The sequence below is a fragment of the Chanos chanos genome, chromosome 2 (genome assembly GCF_902362185.1).
Source record: "Chanos chanos chromosome 2, fChaCha1.1, whole genome shotgun sequence".
Lineage (NCBI taxonomy): Eukaryota > Metazoa > Chordata > Actinopteri > Gonorynchiformes > Chanidae > Chanos > Chanos chanos.
Window position 1 is genome coordinate 21,855,065 of NC_044496.1, and position 16,296 is coordinate 21,871,360.

At 39.1% G+C, this 16,296-nt stretch overlaps 1 protein-coding gene across 1 annotated transcript; it reads right to left on the reverse strand.

Annotated features, from left to right (window-relative positions):
- Positions 1–10,636: 10,636 nt before the first annotated feature.
- On the reverse strand, positions 10,637–13,333 carry snai3 (snail family zinc finger 3). The gene is made up of 3 exons (XM_030793939.1): positions 13,255–13,333; positions 11,229–11,849; positions 10,637–10,818 (listed from the first exon to the last, which is right to left on the reverse strand). The coding sequence occupies exons 1-3, from the start codon at positions 13,331–13,333 to the stop codon at positions 10,637–10,639; spliced, it is 882 nt and encodes a 293-aa protein (XP_030649799.1).
- Between the last annotated feature and the right edge of the window lie 2,963 nt (positions 13,334–16,296).

Below are 16,296 nucleotides of genomic sequence, written 5' to 3' on the forward strand. Positions count from 1 at the left end.
TTGTGGTAGAACATAAGTGCTGTTATTGGGTTGGAGAATGTGTTGTTTTTCCCTGATTACAGTCAGTAGCTGGTATTATGCCATCTTAAGACTATATCTTGTACCACATTAACTTTAGAATGCATCAACTTTCCAACTAACTCATCTTTAACACAGAGAATGAAGCTGTGGACAACTTGTTATCTTGGAGTTTGTGTTTGTTGAGTAGGTGAAGAAAATGCCACTGAATGATTACAGATCAGTGAGTTTACTCTGTTGTGAATTTCCTCCTCTAGGTAATACCAACAGAGCACAGAGAGAAGCAATTTACCATTCACATCATCACCACACAAACGACATGATTTGTTCAACACCGCAAACAAAAATCAACTCTTTTTTAGTACCAGGTCTTGTGAATACTTGCACTTGTCAGTTTTCTACATGATTGAACTGTAGTATTGTTCTTTTTTTTATAGTTATCTTACAGAATTATAGAACCACATTTATTCTTCACTCTGCTCTTAACTGGTTAACTTGCTACAATAATATTTTTTATGAAGCATCAGATAAGATGAAAATATATATTTTTGAAAAATGAAAAAAAAAAACATTTCAGTTTCAAATGGTGCACTAATAATTAGAAAGTAAAACACACATCGATCTTAGGGGGATGTGTTTGTCTGTTTTACCTTCTTTTTATGTACCCGTGGGTAAGGTTGGGCTGCGTTTATGAATGACTTCATGAATTCCAATTCAAGTGAAGGACTGGAACCATAAGAACTACTGAGGACACAGAACTGAATTGGGATTACAGAAATTCCGTGTGATTCAGCATAATTGTACTTTGCAATGAATAAAGACAATGAGTAAAGACCCTACACTTTGAACACAGTTTGACTGTTTTTAGTATTTGAGCAGACATATGATAGAACAGTAGAAAGTTCTGAGGTGTAAAGTGGATAATTCTTGTAATGTTCAATGAAAGGGCGTTAAAAGAACTTCAAATTAACCTTGTATGAAACAGCTTTTTAAAATATTTAATTTTTTCTTTAATGTTGTCAAAGTAATTGCTGATCACACCTAATGGAATTCACTGTAATTTCAATTTATAGTCCTCAAGACTGATGTCAATACCAATTCCAACTCAAATTCCAGAAGTTGTATTGGAGTTAATTCTATTAATTCTCAAGTCAATTCAGGACTGACCCCCAACCTGCACATAGGTACTGCTCAGCTGAATAAAACCGATGTAGAGACATGGCAAAGATAGTCCACGTTTACATGTGTGCAGTGTTTAGTCCCACCAGTAGGTGGCGCGTGGATATCAGCATGTGCTCCATGGAGAAATAAGCATGAACCACAGGGTTTACCAGAGCCCAGTTTCATTCTTTCTGTTCAGAGCCTGCATGTGTATTGCTCATGTGTTTGAGAGGAGGTTCTTATGTGTATGCTCATAGCCCACACACAGAGAGTAATGATAATGCTATCAGTGAATCTATAAAAATGTCTACTTTGGCACATTCCTTCAGCTTAGGACTTGGTCCATATATTTGCCATTCCGGTAAATAGCCTAACCAATGATTTTTTTTTGTCCAGAAAAAGGTTTGCCCTCTCATGGAGGGAATGACATCTTTGACATTGTTAATAGTAATATATGTTTACCATTCCATATTTCTTTTTTTTTTCTGGGATAAGGAAAAGATCAGTGGATGGTATCTTTCTGATGTAGGATAGTTTTGATCCAAGATGCTCAGTTGAGCCTTGAAAGTTGCGGTCTGGTGATTAGAAAGTGTGTCTTGTTTTTATTCTGTGCGTTTGAACAAGATAGATGTGTTTATCTAAATAGGCTCTCCTCTAATTTTTTTTTCCTTTTTTTTACGAAGCTTTCATACTTCCAATGACTTCAGAGTGTGTCACAAATCATTTTATAGTCTGTGAAGTCACACAAAGCAGTAATCACTACAGATTTAGATCTGAACAGAGATCTGTAGGCACTGCATCAATGCTAACAATGATGCAGAATGAATATACGTTTTCCCACTTGATTTAAATTGATTTCAAGAAGACAGTGAAGTCTCAGAGCCTGCACTGAAATGACACCAGTTTCATACATAGCTGGCTCAGAATTTTTGATTGAGAAAAATGTATTATTTGATTATCTGAGGTGTCAGTTCTTAAAATGTTTTCTACCATCGTTTTAAAAGACACCATTTGACACTGTTGTTTCTAGTGATGTTACCCAGAGATCTTTTAGCTTGTTGTTTGTAGTGCAACAATACTAAGGATGTCTGTGAGGAGACAGGGTTATTAGAATAAGCCCTGCTAGAGCTGCCATGGGTTGTTTTTTGTTTTTTGGTTTTTTTTGGCATATCCTTTTGGTGGTAGTGAATTCTGGTGACTGGTCACTTGAGGTTAGTGGAATAAGTTTCTCTTTTTAAAAGAGAATGTGTTTAAAAGTGGAGTCAAGATAGGTGTCAGAGAATGTTTTGAGGAGTTGTACATAGCAAATGGAATCATTTTGGTCTTAACCATAAATTTTCTTTCTTTCTTTTTTTTTTTTTCTTTCTTTTGGTGAATGGGTCTCTTGATTTGATAAAAGTGAGCCCACCTTTGAACCAAGGAGTGTGTTTTTAAAGAATTGCACTTTAATTCACTCAATTGTCTTTTGAAGAATGAGTATGAAATTTGCTCCAGTGTTTTAGTCAGATTAACTGCTGGGGCCGAAGTGTCTAATAATGAAATGTTTGTCACATGATCATGGTGTTGTGAACAGAAGGTCAAGTTTAAACATAACAGACATAACATAAGATAAGAAAGTTTGGAGGATGAGGGAATGCTATAGTTACTTTTGTGGTGATCTGTGTTCTGTGAAGACAAATTGTATAAAAAGAAAAAAAAAAAGAAGATTAAAACATGTCATCATATTCATGCAGCATTTAAATCAATCCTTAAGACATTACAGATATTTGTCAAAGCAAAAACTGAAAAGATGTGTGGCTCTAACAGTCATTTTTAAATGATTAAATCTGCATGATGTCACCGCTGGAACATGTTGCTGTGCTCAGCTGAGATGAAAATTAAAACCTGTAGAAAGAGGAAAGTTCTGGTGACTCTGTCCTTCAGACAAACTAGGCATGATGTGTAATAATACTGTTCACTTTCACACTTTTTTGTCCGTGAATAATAATGCTTTTTTTTTTCTAAATGTTTGTGACGTATCATGTTCAGAGTGATATTCATGTGCACAGCTGTAGCATTGTGTGGCCATTTTTCGAACTGAAACTTTTTGATAGCGTGTTCCTTATTCCCTCTGTTCTTGTTATCTTGGAGAATTATTCAAATGTATATTTTTTTTCACCCTCTTTGTTTTGTGACATTTACACACATTGTCACTGTCAATCATTCAAATTTTATGTTTCTTGCTTGTGGTGAAAATGAAAACAGTAGAAAAGATGAACACAGTATTCTATATTATGTCAGATTATCAGACCACACGCTGAAGAAATCCAAGGCTCAGTTTTTCCCTGGGATTGAAATTGAATTAACATTGAGCTAAAGGTTTTTTTTTGTGGTTCAGTATAGTTAAGGAATAAAATAAGGATGTGAAAATGCATATTATCATGGGGTTACTTTGCTCAAACTAGGCCAAAGTAGAGCTGCTGATAAATTCCACAAAGGACACGTTCACCTAAACTCATCTTGACAGTGGAAGAAACAAGGCTGCAGGAGCGGGATACTGTGTCATTTCCCATAGTTTCCAGGTGGAGGGGTCATTGATTCTCATAGCAAGTTTGAGATCAGAACTGACCACCAATATTTTACAGTCAAAGGACCAAAGTCTGTGTTTACGGCTGGATCTCTAGACCATCACTGATCTCTGGCCAGAGACTGACCGTTGATCGGACTGAATACAAGAGACAGGATTTTGCCATTACTCCCCTACAGCTTGGACCATCAGTTTTATGGGACCCATCCTTGCTCTAGTGGCTGCACCATCAAGGCCAGTGTGTGAGTGTGTGTGTGTGTGTGTGTGTGTGCTTGAGTGGGTGAGCGTGTTCTGTATGATTATGCATTCATGAATAATAATAATAAATTAATAGTAATAACAATGCTGATTGATGGTGACGATGAGGATGATGGTTATGATGCTAACAATGATGTGGATTTTTGAAACTGTAACACTGTTTTAGGTTTAATAAGATACTTCTATTATGTATTTGTAGCAGTTTTCTCCTCAATAAAAACACTGATCCATAAATCCTCAGCCACTGTCTTATGTCCGTATGGGTTATGATTCCTTTCATCATTTTCAGTATGATTCTTCATCTGCTCTTCAGCATTACCTGATTTCCATGGTTTTTTCCAACAGCAACACCATGCAAAAATATCTACCGTACTGTAATATATTCTCAAAGTTTTCAGCTTGAATAAGAACTGAGCTATGTCGCAATGATAAGATTATTGTCAGTGGTGGAGTCCCTAATGTCCTAATTTTGTATGTATGTAGATGAGGGCAGAGGACGGAGGGACATGTGTTGCTTGGGTTCTACTGGCTGAAGTACGGTTTAATTATTGGTCCTGAATAGCTGCCTGACAATCTCCTCTAGTGGGGGCTTCTTTTCACAGAAGAATGGGGACACCTAGGGCCCACTATGGGCCCAAGAGGCCTACTTACAATTGGTTGCCTGGGCAATGCCTGGCTTTAGAGATGCTGTAACTGGAAGGCGGCAGAGCTGTCTGTGACGACACTTAGGCTCCTGGGTGACTGCAGACAGCAAGAAAGTATGCAGGGGTTTCTCAACCTGTCTGTAGTCAAGACCAGCACCTATGGACACTACCCAAGGCCTGAGCATGCAGGCCCATCTGCAAGTGGAGAGTTGTGAGTTACTCTGGATGACTGTTTGTGGTCCAAAGTCACATGTCATGCATTGCATTTTCTCACTGGCAATCATATTGTGCACTGCTCTGAAACCATTGGAAATATGTTTCTTCATCTTGGACTCTCCAACCCTATTATTATTATTATTATTATTATTATTATTATTATTATTATTATTATATTTCAGCTGGGTTGAGTTAATGATTGTTCTGAAAGATTAGAGTAGCTTATTAAGTTCTGAAACCCAGATTCCACAAATATAGTATTACTAAATAATAGCTTTTGATAAGATTTTATGAGCTGGATGTGCTGAGTTTGAGAGATGGATTTTTTTTTTTTTTTTGTTTTTTACTGTAATGCTAATAGAAATCATCAAAGATTACCTGTATGTATATTTGTATATTCCTCATAGTGTTCTTATGCATTTGTTTTTAACTTTCCTTGTTCAACATGAGAAATAAAGTTAGAGGAATGACAGACAAGTGTAGTCTTGGTACGTGTGTGTGTGTGTGTGTGTGTGTGTGCGTGCGCACACAATGAGATATCCATTCAGTGGGTGGAGCTAAGGGGTCTGGAGCAGGTGCTGATGGGTGCCAATCTCCTGGAAAGCTCATGAAAGACCACAAGGTTCCCTTTACCACACTGCAGACTTAAGTAGCTCAATTAACACTTTTTACAAGGTGTGAGGCATGACCTCCTGTTGCCCTATTTTAGTGCCCTTTATTCTGCACTGGGGAACCAGAGATGTTTGCACCATGTATATTCTACTGTTATTCTATTTCCAAGGGCCTCTCAATCAGTATGTCTACTATTCAAAGACCTCTTTGTGCCCTGGGTCTCCTTTTCAAGTTTTTAATGGTGGTCCAATCCTTTTCAGTGCTCACTCAAAGGGAAGTACCAGAGAAAAAAAAACACATCCATGTGAATAATATCTACGTGAATAAACCTGCTGTTTGCTAATAACTCATCAAAGAAAGATATTCTTGTAAATACATACCTTAGCTGAGGGTAAGAAATCCTTGTGGCAATGATAAGGCTTTGGACGGACTTGTTAATTCTAGAACGCTTCTGGACATTGGCAGCTCAGCCCCTCTCAGCTGTGACCTTCTTCAACACTGAGGTCAGATTTCTGGGCCTCTCCTGTCCTGCCCAGAAAACTGCTTCACCTTAACGACCGTCAGTGGCTTGGGAACTACAGCAGTGCGAGTGAATCCTCAAGCGCAAGGATAAGTGAGTTGATGGGACACATGAAGACGAGGGGCAAGGAGGGCAGACTGGGATGAAGAAGCGCAGTATAGACACCAGGCTAACTTCTGGTATTGGCCAGGCCTATGAATAGAGGACAGACAAACTTCCTGCATTGCTGTTGTTATTTGTTACACTAAAGCGTCACAGAGATCATGCAAGAATTTGTCTCATAAACAAAGACCATTTTCTACTTACTGGAAGAAGAGAGACCTTTATGGCTGGAGAGAGAGAATACACTGAACAAAAAACTTTGAAGCTTGCGCCTGTCGTGGACAGAGCAAATAGATGTTTCTTGTACTGGTGAGTGTGGTTGTGTTAATTGCTTTTTGATGATGTTAATAGGTAGGTAAATAATTTTGAAAATTTGAGTTATTTTCAAGAACTTGAACAACAGAACAGTGAATGAGCATTATACTGATCTTTAAAATGTGGTCTCACATGTGTCAGAGTATAAATAAGAAATAGCTTTGCTGAGGTGACAAGAGAAAGGGATCCGAATATTGGACAAGCAAGGCCAACACCACGGAGACGGAAGGTCCAGACTGGTGCCGTCTCTTGACCTTTGGGGTTACAGGTCGTGGCATGGAAAGAAAACGCACTGACAAGCCAATGAACAGGCGATAGGCGGCAGAGGAAAACAACTTCAGTTAGCGGGTGGAAAATAGGGTGGGTACTCTGGCTGACTGGAACAGGCCTTTAAATGTTAGAGAGCTGCACCTGTTCTGGAGGCTTTTTTCCACAACAAGTGGACAGATATAACCACCCATCCCCTCCTCTTTCTGCACACAAGCCCATAGTGGTGAATCTTGGGTAACAAGTGCAACACATTGCTCTCATACAGAGTGTGTCAGCAAGCTGTAGAGACTCAATATTTATAAATGCCCAACACTCACTGTGGAAAATATTTGACAAATTTGAGTCACCACAAGGCTGCTCGGAGGTCGTCCACAAAAATAACCCCTCTCAGACCAGATAGCATCCGCTGAATGAGCTAAAAATAGGCCAACTTCTTCGTAGGGTCTAAATGTGGTGACTGGGATTGTAATAACGTCCCACTACGCAATGGAGTTGTGTGCTTATTATAAACAGGTTGATCTGTATTTATAGGTGCAAATGTTTGTATTAATACGCCTGATACAGTTGAACCTGTTATCATTTGGAATCCAAGTGAAGCTGTTGATTATTTTTATATTTCTAACCTAAGACTGAGGTAATTTTACTGTGATTAGCGCTGGGTGTTTTGCTCCTTGGCCACAAACTCTGGGAACACATCAACTTTGACCCACAAGTGAACTGTAAATCTTAGACTTCACGCAACAGAAACAGACTTCAGTTGTTGAAAGACTACAAGATCCTTCTTCAGTTTGGCAGGCTGTATAAAAAAAAATTACTGGTTATGATTCATAAATGTCTGTGGACTATTCTGACATCCTGTGAGATTTAATAAGTCTCAATAAAATCAGTAATATACTCATTTAGAAGTCCTCCAAAAGCACTCATCACAGACTGAGGGATATGACTTGATGTTCCTCTGACAGCTCCAGCAGTTGTTTCAATAGTGTGGAGAGGATTTATTCAGTTTGTGGGAAATGTGAGAATTTTGATAATGAATAGTTTTGGTATCATCTTACCTTTACCTTCTTTTCTATTGCTATTCTACATTCTGGTTCAAATTGAATATGACACCAGTGAATGAAACATGACAGCTGTAAAACTAAAGAGGCGACCTTAATTTGGTGAATTATATAAATCAATATCACTCTTTTATCATTCTGTTTGATGTATTGTACCTCGGTGCTCTCTTTCACTGAAGTGAACTCACTGACCTCCCACGACTCAAATTCAACGAACAGCACACAGAGAACTTGTTCAAAAGTTACTATGAAAGATCTATGGGGACAGAGTGAAAAAGAACATGGAAGAGATCCTCAGCTGCTGAGAGAGGTAGGTTCTTTACTGTGGAAGGGAATCACTGGCAGCTAGATCATGGGATTGTTTCCTGAAGAAGAGGAGGCACAGGTGCTCTCTGTGGAATCAGAGAGGGCTTTACTTATTGGGGGCACTGGAAACTCTCTAAGTCCCACTCCATTCTGCCAGGACTCGGTGGGAATGGAAGCCCATGTGCTTGGCCTGCCCTGCACTTGATCAGAAATAGTGCAACTGGTCCTATTTTTGACCTATCTACAACACTATGGAGAGCAGGGTGCATACCTCCCTTCCCTCAGTTACAGGGTATTTATAGAGCTGGAGATCTCTTTTGTGGAGTCACAGTGGCTATAGTTAGGAGCTGCAGAGTCAGCTGATGCAAACGTCACGGACTGCAGTGAGTTTGGTCAAGATCATTTCTGTTGCAGCAGCATTTCATGCACCTTCCTTTACAGTAGCAGTGGCTATCTCCTCTCATGTGGTAACATCTGCCATCCTTACAGTAGACACCAGGGAATGGGTAAGGATGATAGGCTTGTGAACGAGGGTTCTTCACTCAAACAGGTTGCTGTTAAAGAATGCGGTGTAAATTTAGCTTGTCAAGAAGTTGAAGGATGGGTCGAGGTGGCTCCAGACAGGATCTACTTTGGAATTTTTGTCTGTCTACCGTCTGCCATTTCATGACTAGAGTAAAATCCCAGGGAGCCGGAAGAGCGGAGCCAGCTCTGTGCCCTTGGGTCCTGGCCCCCCGGGAGAGGACTAGGTCCTGTCAGAGGGAATAAGCTCCTCGCAGATCTCCTGTTAAAATTATAGCCACTGTGTCCAAGACATCTCTCTGCCCAACTCAGACAAGTTGAACCTCAGGCCATTTTCCAAGTCCACTGCACTGTAATTATATTGCTACATGTGAGAATCCCATGTCTGGGCCTAAACCTTTTTGCAGATAATACAGATACAAATTTGTATGTATGTACAAATATTTACACATATATGTGTGTGTGTGTGTGTGTGTGTGTGTGTGTGTGTGTGTGCGTGTGTGTGTTCAGCTCTCCTGTTCTGTCCCCTCCCTGTTCAGTTTTCAGTTGTACTTCCTATCTAGTGTGTTGTTTAGAGAGCAGCATCCTGAGAGTTTGACAGAAGATATGTTCACAGAACCTGAAGCCAGTAGGCAGACTGCAGGGGTCTCAAAAAACCCAGCCTATTGTAAAGATGTGGCATCTACAAAGAGCATACCTAAGACCTACAGAGCCAGAAAGCTTTCTTTAGTTTCTAACAAAGATATGCAAATATTTAGACTATGCTAATTCATTTCTGACAAGAGATCCTTGCCCATTATTCTCATACGACTCTTTCCAGCGTTTGTAATAAAACACTTATGATCTGCAGTTGTGTCTCTGCTGTCTTTCCACACTGTCCAACAGGAATAAGTTGGTGTAAACTCCTACGCAGACATGGCGGGAATACTGTGAAGGGAAAGGGGCACAAGCCAGAGATAGCACCCTGCACAGAGGAAGATCTGTTGAGCTGTCACAGCTGCCCTGCTTGTGCTGAGCAACTGGAAACAGTTATCCCATGCCCCACCCCCTAGTGAGTGAGCTTCCTATCGATGGGGTTTTGGCACGGCGCCACTGAGGCATGCAGCTGGCCTCTCTCCACCTGCCAATAAACATAGATATATGTAGAGAATTTTCCATGCACCATTACAAATTGGAAACATTGTGTTTTATTTAGACTTGCAAAGTTCTCCCCCTTGATGCAACTCTCAAAAAAGACAGAGTAATCAGCAAAAGAAAATGTGTGATTCTGATGATGGATTAGTATCAGTGACTGAGGTTGAAACAAAACTTTATGGCTGACCAAAAGCTCCTAACAATGCTATGTTATACACGCACAGAATAAGGTGAGCTTGACTATCCTTTTTGGGAATATGTATGAACAATTCAAATTAAGAAAGTTTAGTGGTATAGGAGAGGAGGTATGGTAAGGAGAACAAAGAGCCCAGTTTAAAAAGCCTGAAAAACACAAAACTAACTTGAGCTTTCATGTATCTTAACGTCTCATCTGAACTCTGAAAGAAAGAAACACACCTTTATGTTCATCATGTGAAGACAAAAATATTAATCAAAGACACTAAAGAAAATATGCATTTATTATTTTCTCAGATAACAACTGTGTATAAAATAATCCTTGACATAAAGCATCATCAAAAATGTCATTCATCAGCATAATACAGTCAACAGCAGTTACAGGAGCCCTTTGATTTTTTGTTCAATAAAGTTTCAAGTATGTTTGCTGCATGCAACATTCAGAGTGTAACTTCAAAGTAACAGACAGAGAAAACGCTGAACACTGTATAACACAAATTCAATGCATCAGAGCCTCTATGATATAATAAAATCTCATTCAGTTTTTTGTGTATACGTTAGCATTCTAAGAGCTGAGTATTAAATGACAGAGTGAAACCTTTAGAGAGGCGAAGTCAGTGCATCATTCTAAAATAGTCTGAAGAGTCCTTCCTAGTCATATGAGTAAATATAAGTCAATGGAAAATGTGCCATGAGGAGCCCTGGGCACTGAATGGCAAGGGACAAAGCAGAGTGAACATCAGGACATGGGGCAGCAGCCAGCCTCCTCATGCTTGGACAGCAGAGATATCCTGGAGAAGGTTTTAGAGCAGCTTTTGCACTGGTACTTCTTGATGTCAGAATGTGTCTGTAAGTGTGCCCGTAGGTTGGACCGGTCGGCAAATGCTCGGCTACACTGAGAGCAGGAAAAGGGCTTCTCTCCTGGGGATGAGGTGAACAGAAATACAAAAAAAAAAAATCTTAGTCAAACGATACAATTTTTTACTTGAGCGTTTACTCTTGCTTTTATAGTTGAAACCACTATGTGTACTGGTAATGCTAAATTCACTTTTAAAATAGTTCTCCAAGGTTTTACATTATTTCAATCAATTTTGAAGTTGAGAGGAAAAAATGCATCTAAAAACATGATAGTTCTGCAACCATTCAGAATCTGTTCCAAAGCAGCAGCTACTAAAGAAGCAAAATGACAGTTATATTCATATCATCTGAGATACAGTATCTTATTCACACATATGAATTCATATTCATTCCTTCTAAATGAAACAAGTAAATTTAATAGATCAATATATGTAGAGCGTGTAATATTATAAAGTAGACAAAGCATGCAGCACCTGTGTGTGTCCGGATATGCCCCTGTAGCAGCCAGGGCCTGGAGAAGGCCTTCCCACAGAGCTTGCAAACACAGGGTAGTGTGTGTGTCCTGATGTGCATTTTCAGGGCACCAAGACTAACATACTCCTTGTCACAGTACTTGCAGCTGAAGTACTTGAGACACTGCCACTCGCAATGCAGCTGCTTGTGCTTTGCCAGACCAGAGAAGGTGAAATAGGCTTTGCGGCAGTCGAAGCACTCAAAACGCTCCTGGCCGCTTCCAGCAGCAGCCAAGCCAAGCAAGGGTAGAGGGACGGTGGGGACTCCTCTCCCTTCTAAAAGTCTAAGATCTTGAGAGTGTTTCAAAGATTGTAGTTTTACAGAATCCTGTAAACTGTGGACAGGATGGGAGTCTCTGAAAGCGTTTTGGTAAGTGTGTCCCTGCACTGAACTCTCCAGAGGCAGGCTGTTGTGCTGTGGAGGTTGCGTGTAGACCACAGGAGGATGGATGGGTTTACTCTCCAGTGAGGAGTTCAGCGCTGAGGCCATGAGACATGGGCCCGGCAGCCTTCTCTCCAAAGGATGCAAAGTGTTAGGCATAGCATGTGTTGACTCCGTATTGGTTGGGGACATGTCAGGATCTGCAAAGCACATCAACCATTAAGCTTTCATGATATTGACATACAGACTACCTTGGTTCAACTTTTCAGGGCTGCAGTATGATCGAACACAGTGGTGACGTATTTGCCACACAGTTCAACGAAGGATTAACAGAAGCACAAAACCAACACGTAACAGTCCAATATGGGGGAAACTGCCTGATCTACAAAAGTACAAAATCTTTGTTTACTCAGACTTACTCAATTATTCAGACTATCAATTCAGAATCCTGCCAAGTAGAAAAGCATTTTTCATATACATATACATTTTTAATATACATTTTCATATGAAGTAGAATATGAAAATAACTAACTGTAGTCCTCCTGGCCTACACCAAGAGGTGGAGACTGTGGTATGGTTCATGTTAATACAAGGTAACATAAGACGATCGTAAAACAATGAAATTTAAATGTGCAGAACAAATAAATTTATTATTTACAACGCAAAATCGCTGCTGATATATAGGGTTTTTTTCCGAATCAAAAATGTTTCGAATTTTAGAATTCAGAAGTACTCAAATCATTCCAACTCTTTGAACGCTTCTGGCAAGCACACATCTGCACTTACGGTCCGTGGATAAAAGATCTGTTCAGGGCAGGTAAAATGATGAATGAACACGGCTTTCAAATAATAAGTAATATATTTTGATGTCCCAATTCTCTTTTGTTGTAGTTTGAAACTTGAGAGAATTAGACAGAATTTTCTCGAACCGTTCTGGAAAAGTTGCAAAACACCTTTTTCAACTAACTGTATTAGCCGTAAATTGATCGAATATACAGTAAATTCAACATATATTCTTCTTGACTACGAGAATCGGTTTACATTAATATTGGGGCATTTGTAGAATGCGAGAGAATTTAGAGTTAAATGTTGGAAAAACAGCCGTTTCGAGCCCATTGAGCCCATTTTTTAACTGGCTCCCCGGAAAACTTGGAGGCGCTTTTAGAGTCATCTACGCCTTTGAACCCAAATAGCACAAACAATACGCTTTCTTTTGTGTGAGAGATTTTGCACCTGCTATATGCCAAGTGAGTTTGCGGCAATCGCTGCAAACATTTTTGCCGTCTCATTATCCCAATTTTATCACCACAATCGTAACTATTTTAACAGACTTTAAATAAGCTGCAGCGCAAACTAAAGTCCCCCCTTCCCTTTTACATCCATGAAGGCAAGAAACAGAAGAGGGAAAATCCTTAGTGTACTTTTCTCTGGGGTGCTAAGGTTAAGGTAAATTATATAAAAGCTGTAGATTCAAAACAACAACAAGGAAAAAGAGATCAAATACTGCAGGACCGCATAAATGAAGGGCTATACACTGACAACGCTATCATAAGACATCTTGATTCAATAATTCATGGAATTGCGATCAGGGATCTGATACCATACCGTGTTTCTTTAAATCCAGCATACCATAGTTTGGCTTCTTGTGGCTGAGATGTTTCTTCACCAGAAAGGATCGTGGCATTTTAAATTAAGTCTCCGTATATGTGTTGAATCCACTCACGGTACAGCTCGTAACGCCGCAATAATGAAAATTTACTGAGTGACATCCTCCGTTGAATAAATATCTGATGTACGGAGGTTGTCTTTGCGCCGCATTCTTCAATAGAGTAGAGAGAGTCAGGTGCAAGGAGTCGACGGAGATTTGCATAGACATCCCGCCGAACCAATTGAAATAGAAAGACAAGTGCAAGTAGGTGGAGTCTATGTCTGTATAGACATACTCTAACAAAACAGGTGCATGCCGCGTACTGCATGTGATCAAAATAACTTCCAGAATCTTTTTTTAATGTTTAATGTATTGAGTGGTTTCAGTTTTGTTTATTCAAACGTTACGTCAAGCCAAAGACGATGTTACCTTATGGTCTAAAGGCATTCAGCTCAACTGCCATGTCGTCTGGTCCATTATGGACTACAGTATTCAGAAATTGTTGTGAAAAGACTGTTTCGCTGGGTTCACGGCAGTCCATCTCCTTCGTGGTGTGGTAGCCTTCCAGATGGAGTACAGAAGTGTCAGGAGGGTTACGGTAACTCATGTACCGTTTTTAGCATATGCCTCTTTAAATAATGAAACATGTTTGGTTGTTTTCACTGGCCAAACATGAGGTCCCCTTTTGCTACCAAGAAGATCTCTGTGGTTCACAGAAGTGACAAAAACAAGGTTAGTAGACTAAATCAAGAAATTCCGGCACGCACTATTTCTATTCTACTGCATATTTAAAAGCAGTGCAAGCAGCATTTTCGTATCACAATTACATTTCTCAGAAAATCTCGTTTGTTACAGCCTATTTTAGGATTATGGAAGTACACTCATTAAGTTTCCTGGAACTGAGGAGGTTAAAAAGAAATGTGTGGTACTGCTCACACAAACTTGCAAAAAAACAGCTAGTTCTTTATCTTTGTGTACTGTGATAGATCCCATTTGTACTGAATCTTGAATAGCTCTGCTTCAATACATTTTATTTTGCAATATATCTGTTACGTTTCATAAATTCTGTTTTAAGCCACCTTGAACTGTAAGATGCTAATAATAGAATGATGGGACTATTTTAGCACTTACAGCAGAGCTTCAATGGTGCAACAAGAGGGAAAATACTACTAATAGCAAGATAAAGCTCTGAACAGTGCGCACATGCCCATTTCTCAAAGCTGCTGGAATACGTGTTTTCCCCCTTTCTTTTTCAAAACAAATACAACTTTAGGCCCGTTAATTGATACTCCAAGTAAACGGCCCAAATAGTTTTCGACACTACACAGGACTTTTGATCCCTAGCTTTGTCTTTTTAGCGTGAAAGTTTAACCTTGAAACACGGTTCACGTTTTTTAAAGATATCTGTCATTATCCCATGCCCCCCAGAACATTACCTCATTATTAAAACATTACCCCACTATTAAAATGGCATTTCAAGTGTGATCGTCTGGATTTGTTGACTGGCTGCATATGCTATTTGTTATTAATGTGCATTAATCCATGGCATGAAGTGAGAGCCTTCATACTACTTAATTTGAGGAGCTTGAAGTTGGATTTTCTATAGTGAATGACATCCAGTATGGCACAAAGTAAATCACAAAATGCAACAGAAATCTCAAGATTTAGAAAGCTTGTGTACAATACTCATTAAACTGAGGAATGGATGAAGCTAGAGTTAGTATTTCTTCATTTGACATCTGCATGATTTTGAGAGGCAGATGCTAGTGTTCATTAAGTGAATCAAACATTCCATAATATCACTTAATGAAGTAAAAAGTATTAGAAGCTATTTTCTTTGCAGCCAAATAAGGTTATTTGATAGATTTAATGAGATATTTATCTAAAATGTCATATCATGTTCCACTACATTCACCCCTCTTTTGTTCTGGCTGTTTGGCTGCATCAGTAAGCTTAAAAAGTTTAAATTATTTTGTATTTCTTATCTGACACAAAACCTACTCCGGCCTTAGTAAATAAGTATGGGAAGGTTGGACCAAGTCTGTATGCCAAAACTGAGGCAAGAAATGGCTAATCAGAATTCATTAGGGTTGTTAAGAGTCAACTTTTAAAAACTGTGAGTTATTTCTTGGTTTTGGGATTAAAATAATTTTTTCAGTCTGAAAAAAATACTGAGAGATGAATTATCATGTATTTTGTGACAAATTGAATACATTTGTATCAAGTTTAGTGATCTCTATTTGTATTATTTAAACATAAAACAAATAAATATTGCTCTTTATTAAATAAATGTCCCTTAAAACATGTTTTCATAACCTAGTTCATTTCACTTAAAGAATTGGTATGAACTGAATTTCTTACATTCCCCATTTTTTTGATTAAAAAATAAGTTATCCAGACAATAAAAATACCATGAAACTGTATTTAATGTACCACTAAAAAGATTTTTTTGACAAAACACCTTTTTTCTCATGGGCTTGAGGAGTACGGAATATGTATGCTTCCATCTCTGCATATACTTGAAATCAACTAATCTGTTGTGAAGCTGAAAATACCTTTTAACTTTTACTTGGCGAGGCTTCACTCCTACAGCTTTTCTGTACTATGCTGTTTCTAACACAACTGGCGCATCCCTCAGGGCGGTGTAGGACAGTGAGCCAGATGCCCCCTAGTGGTATCTGACTGTCATTACATCTGATGCATTGTAAAACAAACGAGCGGCAAAAGCTTCTACAACTGATACAAGCACACTCAGCACAATTTGCCAGAGGCCTTTCAGTCGCCTGCCCGTTCCTGTTGCACCATCACAGTAGTGTTGAGTACACTTATAAGCATGCTAAACCACTTATCTTTTAAACAATGTCTTGACAACTAGTCTGCTTCAATGGAGTTTGATAGGAACTTCAACAATGCCCATCTTGGAGGCAGTAATGGCAAAGAACTTTCTATCCAGTACAACCGAATTTTTTTTTTTTTTTTCAGAAACAGTTTTTGCTAAA